The 21487-nt window shown below is 47.7% G+C and overlaps 2 protein-coding genes and 1 non-coding gene across 3 annotated transcripts; 1 reads left to right on the top strand and 2 right to left on the bottom strand.

Moving 5' to 3' along the window:
- Positions 1-4419: 4419 nt before the first annotated feature.
- Positions 4420-4491, bottom strand: TRNAM-CAU. Its single transcript has one exon. It is a non-coding gene; the product is annotated as a tRNA-Met (tRNA).
- A 208-nt stretch (positions 4492-4699) lies between these two features.
- ILF2 (interleukin enhancer binding factor 2) lies at positions 4700-12073 on the top strand. The gene is made up of 14 exons (XM_035009623.1): positions 4700-4819; positions 5235-5294; positions 5506-5548; positions 5972-6076; positions 6675-6752; positions 7305-7407; positions 8258-8323; positions 9423-9539; positions 10025-10103; positions 10362-10449; positions 10843-10904; positions 10982-11096; positions 11316-11406; positions 11555-12073. Exons 1-14 carry the CDS (start codon positions 4815-4817, stop codon positions 11713-11715), a joined length of 1173 nt encoding a protein of 390 aa, XP_034865514.1. The 5' UTR covers positions 4700-4814; the 3' UTR covers positions 11716-12073.
- A 174-nt stretch (positions 12074-12247) lies between these two features.
- SNAPIN (SNAP associated protein) lies at positions 12248-13935 on the bottom strand. Its single transcript, XM_035009624.1, has 4 exons — positions 13741-13935; positions 13462-13508; positions 13070-13188; positions 12248-12815 (listed from the first exon to the last, which is right to left on the bottom strand). Exons 1-4 carry the CDS (start codon positions 13884-13886, stop codon positions 12714-12716), a joined length of 414 nt encoding a protein of 137 aa, XP_034865515.1. The 5' UTR covers positions 13887-13935; the 3' UTR covers positions 12248-12713.
- Between the last annotated feature and the right edge of the window lie 7552 nt (positions 13936-21487).

Genomic DNA, 21487 nt, shown 5'->3' with positions numbered 1-21487 from the left:
CTTTCTTTCTTTCTTTCTTTCTTTCTTTCTTTCTTTCTTTCTTTCTTTCTTCTTTCTATTTTTAAAGATTTATTTATTTAATAGAGAGAGAGACCGAGAAAGAAAACGGGGCGGGGAGGGGCAGAGGGAGAGAGAGAACCTCAAGTAGATTCCCCACTGAGCACAGAGTCCCTCACAAGGCTCAACCCCAGGACTCCCAGATCATGACCTGAGCTGAAATCAAGAGTCCATGCTCAACCAACTGAGCCACCCAGCCACCCCGGGTGGGACTCTTGATCTCTGTGTCCTGAGTTCAAGCCCCAAATTGGGCATAGAGCTCACTTAAAAAAAAAAAAGTAAAAAAAAAAAAAATTAGTAGATGACACATAAATATTTGGATTTCTGACTTGTCTTGAAATATTAGAAAGCTGGCAATAGCTAAGTCCTGCATCCCTTCCTTGAGCTGAGTCTAGTTCATCACAGTTCTTATCCATCCTGTTCACTCATCTGCTTTACCTGCCTGGCTGCTGTAGGAGTTTATATTTTGAATCCTGATCCATGATGTAAGGTGTGTGCTTGTAGGAATGACTGAGGAGAGGGGCGCCTGGGTGCCTTCAGCTCAGGTCATGACCCCAAGGTCCTGGGATCAAGCTCCCTGTCGCCTGCTTCTCCCTCTCCCTCTGCCTGTGGTTCCCCCTGCTTGTGCTCTCTCTCTCTCTGACAAATAAACAAAAATCATTAAAAAAAAAAGGAATGACTGAGGAGAGGCAAGAGAGGGCAGCAGAGGGCAGGTCATGCAAGGTTTTGTGTGATAGGCATAATGTTCGTCCTGTATGGGGTGGTCCAGAGGCTAATACAGATAGGAAATTGGGAAACTTTTTTGAGGGGAGGGACTTAAAAAAAACTAGTTTTATTGAGATATAATTGATACGGCATTTTGGAGGCCAAAAAGATGATACGGCATAAACTGTACATATTTAATGTATACAACTGATGAGTTTGGACAGCCTTCTGTCCTTTCGTGTGTGTGTGTGTGTGTGTGTGTGTATTAAGAACAGTTAACATGAGGGGCGCCTGGGTGGCTCGGTTGGTTAAGTGACTGCCTTCGGCTCAGGTCATGATCCTGGAGTCCCGGGATCGAGTCCCGCATCGGGCTCCCTGCTCGGCAGGGAGTCTGCTTCTCCCTCTGACCCTCCTCCCTCTCATTCTCTCTGTCTCAAATAAATAAATAAAATCTTTAAAAAAAAAACAGTTAACATGAGATCTACCCTCTTAAAATTTTTTTTAATGCCCCCTTTATTTTTTTAAGTAAACTATCCCCAACTTGGAGCTGAAACTCACGTCCCCAAGACCAAGAGTCTCATGTGCTACCAACTGAGCCAGCCAGGTGCCCCTCTTTTTTTTTTTTTTTTTAAGATTTTACTTATTTATTTGAGAGAGTGAGTAAGCAAGAGAGAGAGAGAAAGAGAATGAACAAGGGGAAGGGCAGAGGGAGAAGCAGGCTCCCCGCTGAGCAGGAGCCCAATGCCGCCTAGATCCCAGGACCCCAGGATCATGACCTGAGCTGAAGAAACCGACTGAGCCACCCAGGCGCACCCCGCTCTTAACAACTTTTAAGTGCATAACATTGTTGACTACAGAGAGATGTTTTATAAGTAGAATCAATTGGACTTCAAGAAGAGAAGACAATATACAAATGACTGAAGTTTAGGTGACATTGACCCATTTGCTGAAGAGCTAAAGAAACAGGTTTTGAGTGTGTGTGGGGGGGTGATAACAATTTTAGTTTGTTGGGTGTGAGGTGCCTGTAGAGCCCCAAGTGGAGGTGTTCAGTGTGCCATTGGATTAGTGGAGTGGAGCTCAGGAGAAATGACTACACCTAAAACCTAATTTAGTAATTGAGCCCCTCTTTCAACAATGGTGGACTGAACAATTTGCCTGAGCTGAAGATGACTAAAAATGTTGGATGAAATACTTTAAAAACTCAAAGCACTAATAAGACACTGAGGAATTATTGGTGTTGAGAACATGAAAGACAGGAAAGCATAGAGGTGAGACCAGCAGTAGGACTGCTTTTACCCTGGGGTCTTTTGCAGATGAGAACTGGAGGCAGAAAATGGGCTGTGTGGGGCAAATGAGACAAATTATAGTCCAAATGTCCCCAAAGGTGAGAAACCTGGCAAACCCATCTTCTGCTTTGGGGTTAGGATCCTGAAAGCTGTACTCCTGGGGGAAACCTTGGAGTCCAGTAAATCAGAAATAAATAGAAAATTCACACCCCAAAATATTAAAAAACCCAAATTAAGAATTAATAGGTTTAAGAGTAAGTCAGACTCAAGAGCAAGTAATGCAATGGAAGAAAGAATGAAGAAACTACCCAGAATGAAGCACGGATTAAACGAGACAAGAGGGATACTGTGAAAAAATCTGACATACCTTTATTCAGAGCCCAGGAAGTAGGGGGAATAAAGCCCCACAGATTCAAGAAGTTCAACAAACCTCAAGTAAGATTTAAAAAGTCCGTATTTTGACCCATCAAGATGAAATAGCAGGAAATTAAATCAAAGGCAAAATCTTTAAAATAGAAAAAAAAGAGGATTGATTACCTTCAAAAGAACAACCATTAGGTTGGCAAAAAAAATTTTTTTTTCACAGCAAAAATGGAAGCCAAAGATAGTAAAATAATATAGTAAATGTGCTAAAGGAAAATAACTTCCAAGCTAGAGTTTCTTATCCAGAGAAAATGTCCTTCAGAAACAAAGGTGAAAGGGGCACCTGGCTGGCTCAGTCGGTGGAGCCCTGATTCTTGATCTCAGGCTCGTGAGTTTGAGCCCCACTTTGGGCATAGAGCTTACTTTCAAAAAGGAAGAAAGAAAGAAAATATATACAGAATTTAAATAATGTACACATCTACATCTACCAAGAGAAACAGATGCATCTGGCCACACAAATCTTGTACAAAAATAAAGCAGCTGAATAAAGCAGCTTTATTCGAAATGGCTCCAAAGTGTTAACAACCCAAATGTGTACCTGTGTGTCCCAGCCAGTTGGAGAATGGCTGAACAGGAAAGTCGATATATTTATGTAAGGGAATGCTGCTCATAAATAAAGATCAACAAATTGCTGATAAATGCAAAAACGTGGAAGAATCTTGAAACGTATCAAGCGAGAGAAACTAGACAAATAAAGAGCACATAACCTGGGTGGCTCAGTCGTTAAGTGTCTGCCTTCGGCGGTTCAGGTCATGGTCCCAGGGTCCCGGCATCGAGTCCCGCATCGGGCTCCCTGCTCGGTGGGGAGCCTGCTTCTCCCTCTCCCACTCCCCCTGCTTGTGTTCCTGCTCTGGCTATCTCTCTGTTAAATAGATTTAAAAAAAAGAGAGAGAGAGTACATACAGTGTGAGTCCATTTATGTGAAGTTCAAGAACAGACAAACCTAATCTATGCTCATAGAAATCACAATCTTGATTGCCTCTAGGGGCCGCCGGGTAAAGGGTCAAGAGCAAACTTTCTGAGGTGATAAAAATGTTCTTCGTCTTGGGTGATGGTTACATGGACGGAATACATTACTCAAAATTAATCGAGATGAAAGCTTAAGATCTGTGCATTTTGCTGTAATGAATTATACTAAAGTCCTTAAAAGAATTACACAACAGCAATAGCATATAATGGGGGGGTGATAGTGGTAAACAATTAAATTATCCCTGCATTTTTTCACCAGGAGGGCAAAAGTATTGCACACAATTAGACCTTGCTAAGTCAAGGATGCATGTTGTAATTTTTATTTGAATCAACTGATTGACTGATTGATGCAAAAAGGTGATTTTATTAAAGCATGGGGACAGGACCCGTGGGCAAAAAGAGCTGCTGCCGCATGTTGTCATTTTTAGAGTACACTAAAAGAGTAGGAAAAGTGCCTAACCTCCAATTAACAAAGGCGGGGAAGGAAATAAACATAATCAGCGCAAAAGTAGGCGAGAAGCCCGAGAAAAAATGACTGGGGGAGGGGGACAGAAGCAGCGACCCGGGTGGCGCCATTAGAACGTCGGGGACAGCGCCTGCGCACTCAGGCCGGGAGCCGCCTGCCCCTCGGGGGCGGGTCTGCAGGGGGAGCGGCGACCTTGCGCGGGCGCTGGCGGGTCCTCGTCCCCTCCCCTGCTCGCTCTTTCTGAACTCTCTTTCTAAAGGCTGCCTGGTTCACTTCTAGCCGGTCATCATCAGTGCTTTTCCCTCTGATTCAATCTGTATAATACGCTTCTCCTGCCTCAGGTTTCTGGCCTTCGGTGAACCCCCAGGCATGTAGTTTTGCCTAAAGTCCCTTCCTATTCCCTTCACTTGCTGATGGCAAAAACGGTTCGAAAGCCTGCACTTTTGAAGGAGGGAAAAGGAAGAGAGTGGTTATAATCACTTAAGAAAGGTAAACAGGAAAACGAGCACTTCCTAGCAGAGGATGGTTTCGATCCATCGACCTCTGGGTTATGGGCCCAGCACGCTTCCGCTGCGCCACTCTGCTGCCTGAGAAGATGGGTCTTCTGGATTCCTGAAGAAAGCTGTACCGTGCCTTCTCCATATCGCGCCATCTAGTGTCCAGTTAAAAAAAATTGTCGCTACTGTTAAATTTGTTCTTATTGGCTAATTTCTGACACAGCAGGTGTTTCTTATTGGCTCGCAGACTGGTCTGCCGAAGTAAACCAATGGGCATTAGCGGCGGGGTAGGGCGGGAGCCAATCGCGCCAGAGTTTGTTGGGACGCGCCGACAAGCCGTGTCTCCAGTGTCTGCTCCTCTGAGGAGAGGGGCGGTTGGTGTGGCCTCCATTGTTCGGGTTTTAGGACGCCATGAGGTAAGGGCGCTGGGGTGCTCGGAGCCGGGCTAGCGTATTTGCCCGAAGACTGTGGGGAGGTGGGCCGACGGGAGCGGAATCCCCGAAGGGGCCGCGTGTCCGGGGGCGGCCTGAGGCCGGAGGGCGGCGGGCGGGCAGACGCGCGCCGGGGCCGCGTCCCGACGGGGGATGGCGGCCCCGGGGGACGCAGGGTTTACCCCTCCGGCGGCTCCGGGAGCGGCCGCTCTGGTCTCTGAGGCGTGTGGGCTGCCGCGTCCCGGGGCTCCGGGGGCGCTCATCAAGGCACGCGGTGTTTGAGGCGGGCACTGGGAGTGAGGGGGGTGGAAGTGGGAGCGGGGCCCCTTGCGAACGAAGCGCAGAGCCGCGGAGGTGCCTTCGGCGGAGTCAAAACAAGTGGAAATGTCTGCCTTTCTAGGGGTGACAGAGGCCGTGGTCGCGGCGGGCGCTTTGGGTCCCGAGGAGGCCCAGGAGGAGGGTGAGTGCCCGTTCTCGGCGTCCCTGCGTCGGGTAGCTTCCGTCAGCCGACCCCGCCGTCTGCAGAGGACGCAGGCTTCCCGCTCTTGTGAGATCCAGCCGTGGTCTGGCAACCTCTCTCTTCGTGCGCCCCAGCGAAACGGCTTTGGCCTCACGGTGCTAAGCCGTTTGATTTTTTTGATGAGTAATTTGGATTGTTTTTCCCGTTTTAGGTTCAGGCCCTTTGTGCCACATATTCCGTTTGATTTCTATTTGGTGAGTACCTTGGCTCCTGCTCGCCACTGTTGACTTGTCGTTTCCTGGAACCCAGCATCTCTGTTGGTGAAGTCAGCAGTGCTGCGAGTCCAAAAAGGGTCAGGAATGGAGTTGGGTTTTGCGTCAGCTGCGCGTGAACGCGGTGGGGAAGATAATTCTTTGGCTCCTGTTGACAGTAGCAGGATTGTAATCTTTGTTCTGAATAGTTACCTGTGTCTCTGCCTTATCTGCTAACGTAGAAGCAGCGAGAGCTTAAATTATGGCCAGTCCTTCCCACAGGTATCCTGGTTTGAATATCTTAAGGAGTAAAAACAAGTATAGAATTTTCTATTTTCAGCTGTTTCTGTTGTGGCAATGGAGAAAATGATCTCTCTTGTATAGTGCTTTTGGCAAATACTGTATCATTGTTTCTTTTTGGTTTAGTGTGAAATGGCCTTCCCCCGGGTCAAGCCAGCGCCTGATGAAACTTCCTTCAGTGAGGCTTTGCTGAAGAGGAATCAGGACCTTGCTCCTAATTCTGCTGAACAGGTATATTCTTTTGGCTTTCTTCCTGAGATTTGTCGAAGAAAGCTAGAGAAGTGACTAACTCTTGGTGAGGTTACCATTACCAAAGTCTAAATTCCACAGAAGGCTTTAATTCTCCTCATTTCTCACTGTGGGTAGAGGAAGAGTGCCGGGTGGATTAGATAAACAGATTACATGTGTATTTATAGCTTTTTTTTTTTTTTTTAAAGATTTTTTACTTATTTATTTGACAGAGAGCAAGAGAGCACAAGCGGGGGAAAGTAGAGGGAGAGGGAGAAGCAGGCTCCCCGCGGAGCAGGGAGCCCGATGCGGGACTCGATCCCAGGACCCTGGGATCATGACCTGGGCGGAAGGCAGACACTTAACCATCTGAGCCACCCAGGCGCCCCTGCATTTATATCTTTATTGGGGAGACCTATCTTTGGGTCAGAAAGTTACTGTTTTCTGGCATATTCAAGGCCAGAAGGTCAGAGTGTTTTCAAAGCCCTATGTAGATATTGATTGAGCTTGTGTAGAAGAGATTAGGGGAAAATACTCAAACTCTGAGAAGTTGCTTATAATTTTTCACTTTAGGGTATTTTTGTTTCCTGCTGTTTTTCAGGCCTCTATCCTTTCTCTGGTGACAAAAATAAACAATGTGATTGATAATTTGATTGTGGCTCCGGGGACATTTGAAGTGGTGAGTTTTTAATGATTCAGTCATGGGAAAGGGCAGCCTTGGTAGTGTGGGTAGTATTTCCTAGGTGCCCCTATCTTAATTCGTCAGTTACTTATTTTCCAAAGCCAAGCCTAAAATAGGAAGGAAAGTACAGTGAATTCCTTTGTAGTGGTGATCCTGGGGACAAGACTTGTATCCGTGTTACCAGTTAGCCACAGTGTATTAGGCTTTTCATGTGGTGGTTTTGGGATATGATTTGACTTCTGCTACTTCTAAATCTGGGTAATAATTGTGTTGTAATTGACTTCTGAGAGGAACTAGACAGTCTTTTTTTTTTTTTTAAAGATTTTATTTATTTATTTGAGAGAGCATGAGCACGAGGGGGGACGGGGCAGAGGGACAAGGAGAATCCCTGCTGAGTGGGGAGCCTGATGCAGACAGATCCCGGGACCCTGAGACCACCACCCTAGATGAAGTCAGACTCAGATGCTTAACCAACAGCCACCCAGGCGCCCCTAGACAGTCTTTTTCACTTCTACATTTCCCCCCCGCCCAAAATCCCTTTTCCAACAGCAAATTGAAGAAGTCCGACAGGTGGGATCATATAAAAAGGGAACAATGACTACAGGACACAATGTGGCTGACCTGGTGGTAATCCTAAAGATTCTGCCAACATGTGAGTGTACCTTTTTCTGGCCACAGGAGCAGAGAGTTGAGTTTGAGGCATAGGGATCTTTAAAGCCCAAATTTCTTTTCTTTTTTTTTTTAATATTTTATTTGATTATTTGAGAGAGTGAGAGAGAAAGAGCATGAGCCATGAGTGGTGGGGGGGGGGGGGGCTTGGCAGGGAGAAGTAGAGAGAGAAGCAGACTCCCCACTGAGCAGGGAGTCCGACACAGGGCTCCATCCCAGGACCCATGAGATCATGACCTGAGCCAAAGGCAATTAACCAACTGAGCCACCCAGGTGCCCCTAAAGCCCAAATTTCTTGTGAGAAAGATTTGTTTGGAAGATAAATGGGAAATTTATTTTTTTAACGTGTGTTGAGGTAATAAGGGACAAAGTCTGGACCACGTGTCCGAAAGAATGTATGGCCAGTTACTAAAGGGCAGTGTTTCTCATTTGGTGATTTTTGTCTCCCATGGGATATTTGGCAGTGTCTGGAGATAGTTTGGGCTACTGGCATCAAAGGAGTAGAGATCAGTGCACAGGACATATTCTACTCTCCGACCCTCAAACAGAATTGTCCAGCCCAAAATGGGATTAGTGCCACTGATGAGAAACCCTACTATTAAAAAAAAAAAAAAAAAAAAAAAAGGTGTGGGTATAGGAGGTATCCTGTTCCCTGAGCCTTCCAGTTTCTGTGTTCAAGTGTTAGTTTCCCCTTGTAAAAGTGTTTATTCTTGCTTGCCGTTGCTCCAACCTTGCATGTGGGGCAGAAATCAGAGGGTGGAGTAGTGTAGAGATATATAGAAAGTCTTTAAATAGTTATATAATGTTCATGGTCTCTTTTTCTCTCAATCTAGTGGAAGCTGTTGCTGCCCTAGGGAACAAAGTTGTGGAAAGCCTAAGAGCACAGGATCCTTCTGAAGGTTTGAGTTTGTTGCTGAACATGTATTTAATGGTCACAGGAGCCAGGTGTATAATTACAAGTACACTTCTAACAAAGTTAGGTCAGCCCAGAAGGAAGAGTGAATGTAGAGTTTTATGTTGGGGAAGTTTTGGGCAGCAATCTCTAGTGTTCAAAATCCTGTTCATCTTTACTTGTATTTACCTTTTTTTTTTTTTAAATGGTCAAGGCTACTGGTTTTTTGTTTTTTGTTTTTAATTTTTTTAAAAGATTTTATTTATTTATTTGACAGAGCAAGAGAGAGAGAGAGAGAGAAAGCACAAGTAGGGGGAGCACCAGAGGGAGAGGGAGAAGCAGACTTCCTTCTGAAGCAGGGAGCCTGATAAGGGACTTGATCCCAGGACCCTGGGATCATGACTTGAGCCAAAGGCAGACTCTTAACCATCTGAGCCACCCAAGCACCCTTACTTTTTTTTTTTTTTAAGATTTTACCTACTTAGGGGGAGGAGCAGAGGAAGAGGGACAAGCAGACTGCATGCTGAGTGCAGAGCCAGATGCAGACCTCGGTCCCACAACCCTGAGATCATGACCTGAGCTAAAATCAAGAGTCAGATATATAACCAGCTGAGCCACCCAGGCGCGCCTACTTTTTATTTTTTTAAAGTTTAAGTAATCTCTACACCCAAGATGGGGCTTGAATTCACACCCCAGAGATCGAGAGTCCCATGCTCTACCACTGAGCCAGCCAGGTGCCCCATCTCTTACTTTTAAAATTGTATTCTGAATCCTCATTCTGGACTCTTAATATTTTTTTAAAGATTTTATTTACTTATTTGAGCAAGAGTACTCGCTCGTTCACAGGGAAGAAGGGGCAGAGGGGGAGGGAGAGGGACAAGCAGACTCTGCGCCCAGTGCAGAGCCAACATGGGGCTTGATCTCAGGACCCTGACATCAGGACCCGAGCCAAAACCGAGAGTCAGACGCCCAGTGGACTGAGTCACCTAGGCGCCCCTGAACTATTGCTATTTTTAAAAACCCGTCTGTTCCCCTACTCCCACTGTAGATTTACCTCTGGTCATCTAAAGGAAATGGGAAAGTTACAGCTTTTGATTTTCTTTCAGTTTTGACCATGCTGACCAATGAAACTGGCTTTGAGATCAGTTCTTCTGATGCTACAGTGAAGATTCTCATTACAACAGTGCCACCCAATCTCCGAAAACTGGACCCAGAACTCCATTGTTAGTTTTTTTCCTATTGCTGGGATAGTTGGGGGAAAATCAAAACATGGTATAAAGTTGTTGTTGAGTTTACTTATTAGCTTGTTGCTCTTCCACGTGAAACTTTCTGGACCTAAGTTGACCAGACTTTGTTGTCTCCCACTTTAGTAATGTGGGGAGTTTTACCAGCTCGCTAGTGAAATTGTCACAGGGAATGGCTAAGAAAGCAGCTGGAGTGGAGGACTTAAGAAGGACTGAGGAAATATTTATGGAGGGAGTAGGCTCTTGGAGAAAGTGGTGGATCTTGCATGCTTGTAGATTTGATTTGGGAGAGGAGTAGTGATTTTTGGACAAGTGATTTGCTTGCTGATCTGAGGAACATGGGGTGGTTTAAGAAATTAGGAAGTTATCCTGTTTTCCTTCCAAGTTCTTGGGACTGTGGCAACGGGGTTGAATTGCTTAATAACGGGAGTGTTTCGGTGTGGCCTGTCCTGCTTGTCTTCTAGTGGATATCAAGGTGTTGCAGAGTGCCTTAGCAGCCATCAGACATGCCCGTTGGTTTGAGGAAAATGCTTCTCAGTCCACGTGAGTCACTATTTTGAGTTAAAATAATCTAATCCTTCTAATTAGCGGGGAGTAGCCAGATCCCCCATACTTCCTGTGTTAGAACTTTTTTGGCTGTAAGTCAGGGTTGTTTTTTGGTGGTGATGGTGGGGGCGGGTTAACAAATTTAGATTGAAAGAAACAGAATGTGTAGTTTTGGAAATAGCATCAGCTCTGTACCTCAGGGATGGAAGCACATGATCTTATTCCTTTTAATCTCTGGGTCCCTCTTACCTTCAGAGTTAAAGTTCTCATCAGACTGCTGAAAGACCTGAGGATTCGTTTTCCTGGCTTTGAGCCCCTCACACCCTGGATCCTTGACCTGCTCGTAAGTGAAGAAGGGCAATTGGGAGTTCCTGCTCATCCCTCTTTAACAGTAGTTATTCTGAAACCTATCAGGGTCTGAAATTTGGTGAAGCTGAAAATAAATTTCATGGTGGGCAGGTAATCCAGTAAATACTGAAGGTTTATTACTTCCGTAGGTTTTTGGAGTATTCAATTGAATGAGTAATTGGCTGCCCCTGTGCCTTTTTGTTACTGATGTCATTTCAATAATGTGGTGATGAGAGGAAATTACTGAATGAACAGCCATTTCAGAATGCTTCTGAACTTTATAGCTAGGCCTTAATAACCAGTTTTCTCTTTGATGGTTTAAAGTTTGAGCTTATTTGGCTAGATATGCCAAGTTTATGGCACACCTACCAGATTGTTTATTTTCCAGGGGCACTATGCCGTGATGAACAATCCCACCAGACAGCCTTTGGCCCTAAATGTGGCATACAGGTATAACAAGCTGCTTTGGGTTTGGGGCTGGATATAAGTTGTCTTCTGTGTTCTTTTAATGTTCTTGTGTGTTTCAGGCGTTGCTTACAGATTCTGGCTGCAGGACTGTTCCTGCCAGGGTCAGTGGGTATCACTGACCCCTGTGAGAGTGGTAACTTCAGAGTACACACAGTCATGACTCTGGAACAACAGGTATTGGGACAGCTCTGATATGGTCTGTTGTGCCCCACTCGACTACTCTAGGTCAGAAGGCAAAGGGAATATGGTCTTTAGGGGTCAGGATTTAGGGGTTCTCACAGACTTTCGTCTTGAAATTAAAGTTGTCTTCATCTTTTTTTTCCATGAGAATGTTCATCAGATAAGGTACTTTGATTCATCTTGCTAGTTTACTCTCACTTTGCTCTCCTTTAGGACATGGTGTGCTACACAGCTCAGACTCTGGTCCGAATCCTCTCACATGGTGGTTTTCGGAAGATTCTTGGCCAGGAGGGTGATGCCAGCTGTGAGTGATCACTGGGTCAGGGGTTCTTTATGCTACTCTGTGGTCTGCAAAGAAGTACTGCACTACTCAGATGTCTTGATATTTCTACAGTGTAGATCACGGCTTGTATGCTGGGCCACTTGGCCTGAAATCACTTTTTCTTTTCTAGATCTTGCTTCTGAAATATCTACCTGGGATGGAGTGATAGTGACACCTTCAGAAAAGGCTTATGAGAAGCCACCAGAGAAGAAGGAAGGGGAGGAAGAAGAGGAGAATACAGAAGAACCACCTCAAGGAGAGGAAGAGGAAAGCATGGAGACTCAGGAGTGACCTTCCTTTCTCTTCACCCCCTTTTTTTTTCCAAGGGGAAGACTGTAGCCTAAGCTAACTGCTCCTGGGCTTTATATGGTGGCATTTCTGAGGGATAGGGAAGACAGGGAAAATAAACTCTATAGAAGGAAGTGTCATTCCATTGGGTACTGATTGGCTCAGTAGCCAGAAGTCTCCCATTTATGACCTATGCCATCCATCATCTATAATGAAGCAGGATACCAGCTCTTCTTCCTAAGACTTCAGAAAACCCAGTTCCTGGAAACCTCTCTCAACCAGTATTTTGTTGTTGTGAACTGTTAGTGTCTGGATTTTTTTTTTTTTTCCTAAGAAAAAGATTAAAGTACTTCCTAGTAGGGCTCTTGGTCTTGTTTTTCCTTGGTATCTGGCAACCTTTTTTGCTTTTTGTATTCTTCAGTGAAAGTGATACTTGAATCTTTTCATTGTAAACACTAGATCACAATTTGAAGCTATATTTGAGTTAAAGTACAAAGACTCTTGGAACCTTTTCATATACCAGAGTAAACTAAAACACTGTTTAAGCATTTATTGGATTATATGGTTCTAGCTGTGCTGCTACTATATTCAAGCCAAGTGCAATCAACAAAAGAGGGTAGACAGGAGTCATTCCCTTGACTTTGCCTGCCCTCTTCTCCAAATCCTCTGTAAACAAAAGGAAAAAAGCCACAAGTAGAGGACATGCAACAGAACAGAACTAGGCCTGAAGGTAGAGGAGCTGGGTCTTGAGTATGTAGAGGCCTCAGCTCATTCTTGGAAGCAAGAGCCATTATAAGTCCTTTGGGATCATTAGTCCTGCTGTATACAGGTTTCTTTGGGACCCCATATAAACAGGTAAGACTTAAGTGCTTCAAAGAGAAACAACAGGGCTGCCTTTTTGATGTCCCAACATCTGCAGGGAGTCCTGGAGGAAACAAGGCTGCTCCGGAACAGTACTTGTGCTACTCTGAGGCAATGCATGGGTCCCATCTTCTGGCCTATTACTTGCTTGGGGAACCAGGCGGGTAAACTCCTGAATCCAGCATTGCCCTCCTGCGGGCTGTTTCCTTGGCCACGCTGTGGTTTAGCCTCCTCAGCCGTTCCTACAAGACAAGATTTGGAATTATAACTGCTCTGTGAAAGGCTTCAGCACTCCCTGTCAACTAGGTGCTGGAAGATGCCTTGGGCTTGCTCCATCTCTAAGGAATGTAAGAATGTACAGGAGAGCAACTGGGTACTGAGAACAAGAGTTCTATCACGCCTGACGCTAGTTAACAACTCCCTTTCACTGTGTTGGGGACTTTGGGATGTCCCAGTGGACTTGTAAAGAATCCCTGCTGGCAGGGAATTCTTTTACCTGCGCATTCTGTAGAATGTTGTTGACCAAGACAACTCGCCGCCGGGCATTAAGGAGCTTCTTCACGTAGGGGTCGAGGTCCAGGGCCACTTTTTGATCCTCATTGATTCGGCACAGTTCTGGGGGATGGAAGGAAGGAGCAGCTAACACCTAATGGTTCCCTTCATGTTAGTAGGGAGAGCAGGCTGGTAAATGGGATGCAAACACGCCTGCACCCACACGGGCCGGCCACTAGAAGCTCAGGAAAGCAGGAATCCACTGCAGCCCTGAAGCCCTGGAAGCATACGACCGAAACCCACCCCGAGCTCGGCTAAACATGAGGCCCTAAAAGTGCGACGTGAGGCCCTAAAAGTGTGTGGCAGTGTCGCTGGTCTAAGGGGGTGCTTACTCACCAGTAGCTAGGTTGTCAATTTGTTCTCGTAGCTCTACCTGGCTCTCTCTGCAAAGAAGTACGAGGCCCACACTGTCACTTAATGGGACTCGAAAAACCCACTCCCCTAGGACTCCCCGAGCGCCGGAAGAAGCCATCACCGCCCGCGGCTTCCCGCCCACCGGCCGGGCCTCGCGCCAGTCCCACCCGGGACTTGCCCCTTCCGGCATAGGCCCCGCCCCTTCCGGCACACCCGCCTTTCCCCCGCGGAGCGGCCCCGCCCCGCCCCTCCCTCTCGGACCTGACGGCATGGACGTGAGAGTCCAGCTGCTGCACAGCCGGTCGCAGGAACTCGAGGAGCCCCTCGGCGAAGAGGTCGCGGCCTGCGGGACCCGCCACTGGGGTCCCTGCCCCGGACACAGCGGCGGAACCAGCCGCAGCCATCATGAGCAGCCCTTCCGCCGGGAACGTGCCGCGCGGGCCGCCGGGAACTGGAGTCGCGCTGAAGTGCGCCACCAGGGGACGCCCAGGAGCTGCCGGCTGAACCCAGCCTGGGGACTCCTGGGAAACCGAGTCTCCGCGACCGGGGGCGGGGCGGGCGGAGCGGCAGTTCCTTGGAGGCCCCGGAGAGGCGGTGTTGGGGGGGGGGGGGGGGGCGTCTCCAGACCGCGGCAAGGCTGGGAGGAGCCATTTTGGGGGCGGCTGTCTTTGGTGTACTGCAAAGGGGAAAAAGAAATGCTTGTCTCCCCGGTTGCGCGTAGCCCTCCCACGCTAACCAGATTGTATTCATCGTATATATAGTTCAGATTTCTGACTTTGAGAGTGTACTTTCTAATGGCACTGTAGTGTCTACAAAACCGCATAGGAATGTTATTAAGTCTCAAAAGGGAATGCAATTCTGATACATGCCACCATGCGGATGAGCTTTGGAGACTGCTGAGTGAAATAAGCAGAGCGGAAGGACAAATACTGTCTGGTTGTTACATGAAGTACCCAGAGGGGTCAAATTCATGAAGATAAAATGTGGTTTTAGGTCTCTGTCAGAACAGGGTTGCCAGGGGAATTACTGTTGAATGGGTAGAGTTTCAGTATGGGATGATTAAAAAATTCTAGAGATGAGTTAACGATGACACAGTAATGTGCATTTACTTAATGCCACTGACCTGTACACTTACAAATGGTTAAAGGGTAAATTTTATGTGTGTTTTGCCACAGTAAAGCAAAACTTAAAACCTACATGTGTTTCCATATTTTCATTTTTTCCTTCCTTAAAAAAGTTTCCTTAGTTTTGTTGTGTTTTTCATGGCTTTCCAGAGTTTACATGTCTTGTTGAATTCTCAACAAAAGGCACAGTCTCTTAAGCTCTAGAGTGTTCCAGTGGCTCGCAGTCCTGTGGCCCTGGGGTAAGGTGTGTGTAGAAGTGCTCCTGGAGGGCAAAGGGGTCCCCAGAGATAAATGGCACCAGAATGTTCAGCCTTGAGCTTCAACCTCAGGAATAAAAGAGGAGGTGTTTAAATCACTGTGGGAGAGTGGTGGTCCACAGCTGGGAACCTGAGGCTCCAAGTGTGATAACTTTTAAAGCCTTGTACACTTTCTGTTGTTTATTATCTTTATTTCTCTGTATCTTTCCCTCTAGTGATTAGAGCTAAAAGTCTCATGAGAGGCTGGAGGCTTATAATGGGAGTCAGCAATGGGAAGCGGGTAGCTAGGGTAACTACCCTGCTCCACAGTCAGGCCTAGCGAGGAGGAAGCCCAGAGGATGGAGAGTGGTGACCGTGTTGAAGAGGAAGGAATAAGGGCTAAGTCCTTGAGGCCTGTACTGGAGAGAGAATAAGGGCTGGTCTGGGCAGGGAAAGGAGGTTAGTGGCTCAGTGTCTAGACAAAATGCTCCCAAGTTGGGCCAAAGTCCTTTCAGGTACCTTTTGAAGTAAGGTCGTGAGATTTGGAAAACAGAACAATCAAAAAAATTCTGGGACACTAGGTAAATTTGAATTTCAGATAAACAACATTTTTTTTTTTTAGATTTTATTTATTTATTTATTTGAGAGAGAGTGGAGAGGGGAGCACAGAGAGTCCCATACTCCCCGCTGAGCATAGGTCCTGATGTGGGCTCCATCTCATGACCCTGAGATCATGACCAAGCCAAAATCAAGAGTCAGACGCCTGGGGCGCCTGGGTGGCTCAGTTAGTTAAGCACCTGCCTTTGGCTCGGGTCATGATCCCAGAGTCCTGGGATCAAGCCTCACATCCGCAGGGAGCCTGCTTCTCCCTCTCCTCCCTGCTGGTGCTCCCTCTCTCTCAAATACATAAATAAAATAAAATCTTAAAAAGAGTTGGACACCTAACCATTCAGACGCCCCAACAACAAATAATTTTTGAATGTATCTTACCTGGTAATCCTACTTCAAAGGCTGGTTCTCTGAGAAAAATCACTCACTGTTCTGTTTTTAAGCTTTCCTTTCCACACTTCCTATCACCTCCAGTTAGCTCTTATCTCTCATGAGGGCACTGCAACACCTCCTGATTGATCTTCTTGCCTGTAGTCTCTCTACCCTCCAGGTCATTCTGCACTCTATAATATCAGTTACATCATAACCTGCTCAGAGAATACAAATGCTGAAAAGGACTTTGTTGTATTAATTATTTATTTTTAAAGATTTTATTTATTTATTTGAGAGAGAGAGCAAGTGAGAGAGAAAGAGCACGAGCATGGGGAGGGGTGGAGGGAGAGAGAGAAGCAGACTTCCTGCTGAGCAGGCAGCTGGATTCCGGTCTTGATCCTAGGCCCCTGGGATCATGACCTGAGCCAAAGGCGGACGCTTAATCAACTGAGCCACCGAGGGGCCTCTATTATTTTTTTTATAGGGGCACCTGGGTGGCTCAGTTGGTTAAGCAACTGCCTTCGGCTCAGGTCCTGATCCTGGAGTCCCGGGATAGAGTCCTGCGTTGGGCTCCCTGCTGACCCTCCCCGCTCTCACATTCTCTCTCAAATAAATAAAATCTTAAAAAAAAAAAAACCCAAAAAACTCTACCCCCAACGTGGGGCTTGAACTCACCACCCTGAGATCAAGAGACTCATGCTCCACCAACTGAGCCACCCAGGCACCCCTGAAAGAGATTCTATTATTTTATTTTATTTATTTATTTTCTGAAAGAGACTTTAGAATCCATCTTTCCATGGTTTCTTGGATACCTCTGTAAGGGAGACCAGGCAAGGGTCTGTTGAAAGGAAAACCAAGGGCCTAAGATGGGGTCACTTATGTCAGGCCAAGTCACCAGACCTGGGCTTTATACTTAACCTAATTGTAGTTTCAACCTCCCCCAGAAATGTAGTCTTAACTGGTCAGTCAGGAATTTTCTGGTCAGCACCAATCAGGCAATCTGTCACAAGGGCCCTCTCTGTACCCCCCACACCCCCAAAGGAAGGTGAGGTCATCTGCAGGATAAGACCCCTCTGCCTTTCCCCCAAGGGAAGGTGACCTTGCCTGGAGCAATCCTTTCTTTTACTAATAACTTTTTGCCTCACCCTCCTTCCTACAAAACCCTTCCATTTTTGTACAACTCCTCAGAGTTCCCCTCTCCTTGCTGGATAGGATGAAGATGCTTGATTCACGAATTGCTTAATAAAGCCAATTAGATCTTCAAAATTACTCATTTGAATTTTTGCTCTTTAACAAACTAAAAGCACATCCTCTAAAGGAATTTCATTTCTGGAGAAAGTCAGGGAGCAACCAGAGGAGAGGAGATGGGGGGAAAACTAGAAAGATAAAAGGACAGGCCTCTGAGGCCTTCTCACGCTCCTCAGTGCTGCCAAGGCCAGGACTCCACCCTCAGCTTCTGACTCCTTTGTGATAAGCAGGAGTCCTGGAGTCTAACCAGATCCTGGTCTGACCAGGGAACCCACCCATGGGGCAGGTGGGGACAGCAACTCTCTAGAAGCACCAGTTGGGGGGAAAAAAAGCTGGAATCTCAGGCCTCACTGCCTGCTCTACGCCTTTCCAACACCCATCCCAGTGCTGCCCCCTTCGGCTCTGCGGTTGAAGCATTGTAGGGCTCCCTAAACCAAGTTCTGACCTCCCAGAAAGTGGGGTGGATGAGGAAATCCCTGTCCCTTACCTGGACCTGACTCTCAGGGCCCCCTTCCCAGGTAAAGTCCCCCCCTCCCCCAAGCAGGACCCTCTGAAAACCCTGACCACCACCCCACCCCACCCAGGCTCCCCACTGGGTGTGGGGGCACACCTAGCCTGCTGGGCAAAGGGCACGGTGGGCTTGTACCACCTGAACCAGTGCAGCTTCTCCCTGAAGAGCCTCCTCAGGACCAGCAAGGAGGGGGCAGGTCAACCTAAGCACCTCTCAGGTGACCGGGCAAGGACAGGAGGCAGTTGTTTTTTGTTTTTTGTTTATTTGAGAGAGAGCGCAAGCATGAGCAGGTGGGAGGGCGAGAGAGAGGGAGAAGCAGACTTCCCACTGAGCAGGGAGCCAGACAACATGGGGCTCCATCCCGGGACCCTGGGATCCTGACCTGAGCCGATGGCAGGTGGAGGCAGACGCTTAACTGACTGAGTCACCCAGGCACTCCTGAGAATAGGGCAGTTCTTATGACCTACATCCCCTACAGCCTCTATGGAGAAGCCAAGAACTGGAGGGCCACTGCTACGTTTTAGAGTGCAAGCAGGGAGGAGGGGGGCTCTTCACTGAAGACCTTGTGCCATGATGCCTGGAATTTGATAAACATTTAAAGAATGAATAATTGAGCCAGCACTGGCCTTCAAGCTGTTACCAAATCTCAGAGTTTCTGTAAAACCTGTTAAAAAACAAGATTCAACTAAATAAATCTGGAGATCTAATTGGCTTTATTAAGTAACTCGTGAATCAAGCATCATCCCATCCAGCAAGGAGAGGGGAACTCTGAGGAGTTGTACAAAAATGGAAGGGTTTTGTAGGAAGGAGGGTGAGGCAAAAAGTTATTAGTAAAAGAAAGGATTGCTCCAGGCAAGGTCACCTTCCCTTGGGGGAAAGGCAGAGGGGTCTTATCCTGCAGATGACCTCACCTTCCTTTGGGGGTGTGGGGGGTACAGAGAGGGCCCTTGTGACAGATTGCCTGATTGGTGCTGACCAGAAAATTCCTGACTGACCAGTTAAGACTACATTTCTGGGGGAGGTTGAAACTACAATTAGGTTAAGTATAAAGCCCAGGTTTGGTGACTTGGCCTAAGTGACTCCATTTGGGCCTGTGCATTAAACAGGTTTAAGCAGAATTTAACAGGTTAAAATGCAAAGGATAAAGCTTTAGGGCATTTTGGAAGTACTCATTTCACCCAAGACTTCCAGATAGCTTTTCAACTATGTGTACCTTCCATCCCTGTGTCTTTTGGGTTCTGAGAATTCAACTCCATTCTGGCAAGGTCTCCCCAGAGGTAGCATCAGACCCCACAGGTTAAGTGCATGATGGCCAACCCCCACCCTTCAGACACCAGTTGCAAGCCCAGCTTGTCCCCTGTGCTTCTGGCTGACCAGGTATAGATTGGAGGGTCCCACCACCCCTTCCTTGGGTTCAGTTAATTCGCTACAGCGGCTCTCGGATCACAGAGAAGCATTTTCCTTACTAGAATGCCGGTTTATTATGAAAGGCTAGAACTCAGGAATAGTCAGGTGGAAGAGATGCAGAGGGTAAATCCTTGTGGAAAGGAGCACAGAGCTTCCGTGCCCTCCAGGCGCACCACTCTCCCCTGAGGCTCCACGAACCCCATCCTTTATTACCCAGGCATGATTGCTTCCTTGGCCACTGGTGATGGATTGAACCTCCAGCCAGTTCCCTGTAGGTTGGGGAGGTGGATGGGACTGGAAGTTCCAACACAGGGTTGGTTTCCCCTGGCAACCAGCCTCCATCCTTAGGCTACCTAGAGGCTTTTGGAAAGTCAACATTAACACAACAAAAGGCCCTTTATTGCTCTCATCACAGGAACTTCCCAGGTTTTAGGATTTCTGTGCCAGCACAAGACTAGATACATGTTTTCTTTCTTTCTTTCTTATTTTTTTAAAGAATTTATTTATTTATTTGAGAGAGAGAGGGGGAGAGGGAGAAGGAGAAGCAGACTCCCCACGGAGCAGGGAGCCCGATGGGATCATGGACCCTGGGATCATGACCTGAGCCAAAGGTGGGCGCTTGACCTGCTGAGCTACCCAGGGGCCCTAAATACATAGTTCTTATTATAAACCACAAGATCACACCATGGATATGTTTAAATCTTAAGCCAATAGTCACCTTACACTAAAGGGTAAAGAAATCCAATAAATCGAACCTAAATAATCAAGTGAATATTTTTAAGAGGTTTCCTGGAGCCTTATCTACACCAGGCCTGCTGGACTGCCTGCCCTACACAGTAAGAGGACCATGACTGAAGACTGCTATCACCATCACAGGCCCCAGAGCTGTCCTGGCCTCTGTCTCCACCCTCAGGGGTCCCCCTATCCTGCTGTCCTTTGCCCCTGGGCTGTGTGGTCAGTCAGGGCCCTCACTAGTCAGGGTACAGTGCAGGTTGAGAGCCCACCCAGGCATGAGTGTAGGGCAGCCAGGTGGCACCTGGAGTATCTCTCCCACTGGCATGACCAGGTAAAAATGGGAGACAGAACATCAAGGAGGCCGGGGGTGTGGAGATTGCTATTAAGAGTCTGGAGATAGGGGGCGCCTGGGTGGCTCAGCGGTTGGGCGTCTGCCTTCGGCTCAGGTCATGATCCCAGGGTCCTGGGATCGAGTCCCGCATCGGGCTCCCTGCTCCGTGGGGAACCTGCTTCTCCCTCTCCCACTCCCCCTGCTTGTGTTCCCTCTCTCACTGTGTCTCTGTCTGTCAAATAAATAAAATCTTAAAAAAAAAAAAAGAGTCGAGATGGGGCACCTGGGTGGCTCAGTCGTTAGGTGTCTGCCTTTGGCTCGGGTCATGATCCCAGGGTCCTGGGATCGAGTCCCACATTGGGCTCCTTGCTCCTCCTGCTTGTGTTCCCTCTCCCTCGTGTTCTTACTCCCCCTGCTTGTGTTCCCTCTCTCGCTGTGTCTCTGTCAAATAAATATAGAAAATCTTAAAAAAAAAAAAAAAAGAGGCTGGAGATGGTGTCTTGAGAAGGTCCTGGGTCAGAAATCAGATGATACGCCATTGTGGCAACCTTGTGTGTGTTTGTGGGGAGGGAGTGAATCCTTAAAAGGTCCCTAGAGCCCAGGGAAATGGAGGCTGGGGCTCTCTTGCTCTTCCCACATTGCCTGGGGAATTGGTGGGAAAGGTACTGGGGCTTCATGAGGGATAAATGGGACAGCCCACGGGAAGAGGAGAGGGGATACAGAGGCCAGGCCAGGTCCTCGTCCCAGGTCACAGCCTCTCAGGCCCCATTTACAGTGCTGGTCTGGGCATAGCCCTGCTGCTGGAGCTATGTGATGAGCCCCCAGGAAGCCCCTAAGAGGGGAGGAAGGGGCCTTATCCTCAGCCAGGCCCTCTTGCCTGGAGGCCTGGAACCCTGGGGAGTGGGAGGCTGTGGTGGAGGCTGGACTAGATGGTGGGCAGCAACAGTGCCATTGGTTCCAGATCAGACATCATGGGGTCATCAAGGGGAGAGGGAACCACACATGCCCTGCTGCCCCTGGCAGCTTGTTCAGGCCACCCCGACTGCCTTCTCAGGTCTGACAGACAGCCGGACGTCAGACAGTGTGGAAACCACTGAGGGTGTGGGCTTCTCCCCAGCCACCCTGCCACTGCCCAGATTCAGGTCCACTCCGGTGATTGGACGAACACAACAGCCCTGAGGGTCTCCCAGCGTCCACCGTTGCTTCCGCTAACCCAGCTGCACCTCCCTCCAGCATTGTGTGTATCACCCCACTTGAAAATCCGCAGTGGCTCACCACCACCCGAAGCATGAAGCCCAAGCTCTTCAGCAGACAGTTAGGCTCTGGGCTACCTGATCTTGTCAGTCGTGCCTCCCACCCTAGGTTGGAGGACCACTGAACACTCACTCCCCAGCATGCAACACACGTTTAGGCCTCTGTACCCTTGTATTTGTTG

The sequence above is a fragment of the Mirounga leonina genome, unplaced genomic scaffold (assembly GCF_011800145.1).
Source record: "Mirounga leonina isolate KUSES-001 unplaced genomic scaffold, KU_Mleo_1.0 Mir_154, whole genome shotgun sequence".
Classification (NCBI taxonomy): domain Eukaryota; kingdom Metazoa; phylum Chordata; class Mammalia; order Carnivora; family Phocidae; genus Mirounga; species Mirounga leonina.
Note: the sequence above shows the minus strand (reverse complement) of the source record. Positions and strands in the feature narration are given on the sequence as shown.